The sequence below is a fragment of the Electrona antarctica genome, assembly GCF_951216825.1.
Source record: "Electrona antarctica genome assembly, contig: scaffold_240, whole genome shotgun sequence".
Classification (NCBI taxonomy): Eukaryota; Metazoa; Chordata; class Actinopteri; order Myctophiformes; family Myctophidae; genus Electrona; species Electrona antarctica.
In genome coordinates this window covers 61700-64786 of record NW_027637404.1, presented here as the reverse complement: position 1 = coordinate 64786, position 3087 = coordinate 61700, and the positions used below count along the sequence as shown (strand labels likewise).

General features: G+C 45.1%; 1 protein-coding gene across 1 annotated transcript in view; it reads right to left on the bottom strand.

Moving 5' to 3' along the window:
* The window catches only part of tle2b (TLE family member 2, transcriptional corepressor b), a gene marked incomplete at its 5' end in the record, with an annotated part of 110024 nt that overhangs the window by 52417 nt on the left and 54520 nt on the right, over nt 1-3087 (bottom strand). Inside the window, one exon of the mRNA XM_079531793.1 lies at nt 2295-2369. Coding sequence (XP_079387919.1) covers nt 2295-2369 — 75 coding nt within the window. The remainder of the gene's footprint in view (nt 1-2294; nt 2370-3087) is intronic.

Here is a 3087-nt window from a genome sequence, read left to right as displayed (position 1 = left end):
GAGGAGAGGAAGAGGGAGAGGAGAAGAGAAGAGAAGAGAAGAGAAGAGAAGAGAAGAGAAGAGAAGAGAAGAGAAGAGAGAGAAGAAAGAGAAGAGAAGAGAAGAGAAGAGAAGAGAAGAGAGAGAGAAGAGAAGAGAAGAGAAGAGAAGACGAGTAAAGGCGTACGGTCAAAGAGGGGACAAGAAAGATAAAAGATTAGGAGAATGAGAGATGAGAAAAACCAGAACAAAACACAGACAGAGGCAAAGGAAAAGGAGAGGAGAGGAGCGAGAGGAGTGTGGAGACAGATAAAGAGGGGCTGTTTTCCTGAGGGGGGCATTATGATGTGTTTTGGTGCATTGCTTTGTGAAGCCCACACTTTATACATACACACTCACATACGAGCAGCGCACGCACGCACGCACGCACGCACGCACGCACGCACGCACGCACGCACGCACGCACGCACGCACGCACGCACGCACGCACGCACGCACGCACGCACGCACGCACGCACGCATCTGGGCTGTGTTTGCGGTGTTGGGAGGAACAACAGGCTTTAAGTAGACAGTAATGTGATCAGCGCTCCAACAATCTCTGGAAAGCCCCTCTGCTGCGGCACTCAGCGCTCACTGTGAACTGCCGTGTGTGCGTGCGTGCGTGCGTGCGTGCGTGCGTGCGTGCGTGCGTGCGTGCGTGCGTAGATTACCGCAAAGCTCTTTTCTTTTTAGAACATACTGTATAGTGTTTTACAATAAAACCAGAGCAACAAAGGTTTGTAAATATAGTGCAATATATAGCAGATGTACAAGGTCACAAAACGCTGCATGGCGTCGGCCTTGACGCGTGAGCTTGGTCGTACGCTGATGTATGTACGACATGTGATGGACTCAAAACATACCTTTTTAACAAAGCTTTTGCTTGGTCTTTTATTCTTTTTTGTTTCTCCTTTTTCATTCTGGACGGGAACCCCTTTTGGTGTTTTGACTAAGCATTATGTTATACTTTAGCTATTGAAAAATAGCAGATCTACAAGCTCATAGCGCGCCACCAAGTGGCGCGCTACGAGCCTGTAGGTCTGCTATTTTTGAAAAATTGTAAAAATGCGGCACAAATATTTGAATATATGTTCTTTCAGAGCGAACGTTTTTTTTATTTCGACATCAGGCCTAAATGGGTTAAGAAGTGGCTAACAGTAGCCTAGGTGTGCTGACTAAAGCACAACCTTAGTTGATAGGGCTGTCACGATTACACATTTAAGTGGACGATTAATTGTCACACAAACAATTGCGGTTAGCGATTTAATTGTGTTGTTGAACATTTTAACTTTCTGTTTGCCTGGTAATCAAAAAAATGCACAGGGCAGATATGACAAATAACTGAAATATACAATGAAATTACTGACATATTCATTATTTTTAATACTTAAATTAACTGCTTGTGACGGAATGTTCCACCAAATAGAATCCAACCGGCAACCGCTATTGGCAGAACGTTACGTCAGATAAGCTTTATTATCGCTTTTTTTTTTGCTTAGCCTTTCCTTCTTCAGTGATCCTAGGCCGGTTTCGCGCATCCGCAGTGCCGTTCACTTCTGGTATACAGCCGGACTAAAAGCTGAAAAACTCTAAATCTACGGAGCTCTCCATGGTTTTGATAAAACGCACGATGTTCGGAGGTCTTTAAAGATTATCCGGTGATCCCGATTGGAACATTGGCGCTTTTATAGAGCAAGAATGGCTTCATTTTAGCTCACTAGCATTTACGCTAATTATTTAGCATCTAAGATGGCCGCCCAAGCCGGACGTGTATCCAGGGTGTAACACACTAAAACGAAGTACATCTGGGTCAGCAGTCTAGCGTTGGCTCTTGCGTCCACCAGGTGGCAGTCAACTTGGTAAAAAAGGTGTAAAAAAAAAAAGAAAAGAAAATACAATCCGCTTTTTTTAATGTATGAAAACCTTTCAACATGGAAACGATGATGACAAAATAATTATCTCAAATAATGACGATGATAATCGTCATTATCGTAATCATGACCTACATGAACCTTGACAGCCAAGGTCTGTTCATCTGTTGTTTAGAGCCGTACTGTACTGTATGTGTGTGTGTGTGTGTGTGTGTGTGAGTGTGTGTGTGTGTGTGTGTGTGTACAGCACACCGTACAGTACATGTAGTCCATGTGTGTACAGAACAGGCTTGTGTAAATGTACAGTCCAAATAACACTGCAAAAACACTTGTTTGTGCGTGTGTGTGTGTGTGTGTGTGTGTGTGTGTGTGTGTGTGTGTGTGTGTGCGTGTGTGTTTACTCACCCCGATAATGGCGTTGAGCTCGGCCATGGTGACCTGCTTGGCCCGTTCAACAGCTTGGACCACCTGCTGCTGGTGCTGCACACACGCACGCACGTGTGCGCACACACACACACACACACACACACACACGCACACGCACACGCACACGCACACACGCGCACACATGCACACACACAGTCACACACACACATTGTTGAAATGTTTATTTATGTCCAGATAAACAGAAGCACAAGAATTACTTACGTACAAAGGACATACATACTGACATTACAGTCAGATAATAGGAAAACAGACAGTCACAAAGTGCATATACGGTTGTATACAATAACGTCGGCACATACTGGTGTGGAACACAGCAGGCAACAATCATGGCTAAAGGAAGCAGCGCCTGCTCCACATCGAGCGGCTTCCAATAACAGCTGATAGTGAGCAGTAATTGCCAACAGTTTGGGGGCCTTTTGGAGAGGTCGGCCATTTGGAGGCCCCTCACTCACATAACAACGTGTGCACGTGACGTGTCCCGAGGCTACCAGAAATAACAAAACAAACGTTTACATCTGCAGCCTAGCTGTGAGATGGTCTCCTCTAGTTGATTATATTTTACACGCACGCACGTACGCACTATACACAACATGGACGTTTTGCGCTGAATGGTCAGCAAGTATAGCCAAACAACAATGGTGTCCATTATGTTTCTCTTTCTGAAGCAAACATTGCTGCGTGTATTACCGTTAAAACCACACGTGGAGCAATCAACGCCTCCTGTTAGCACAGCATGTATGTATGGATACAC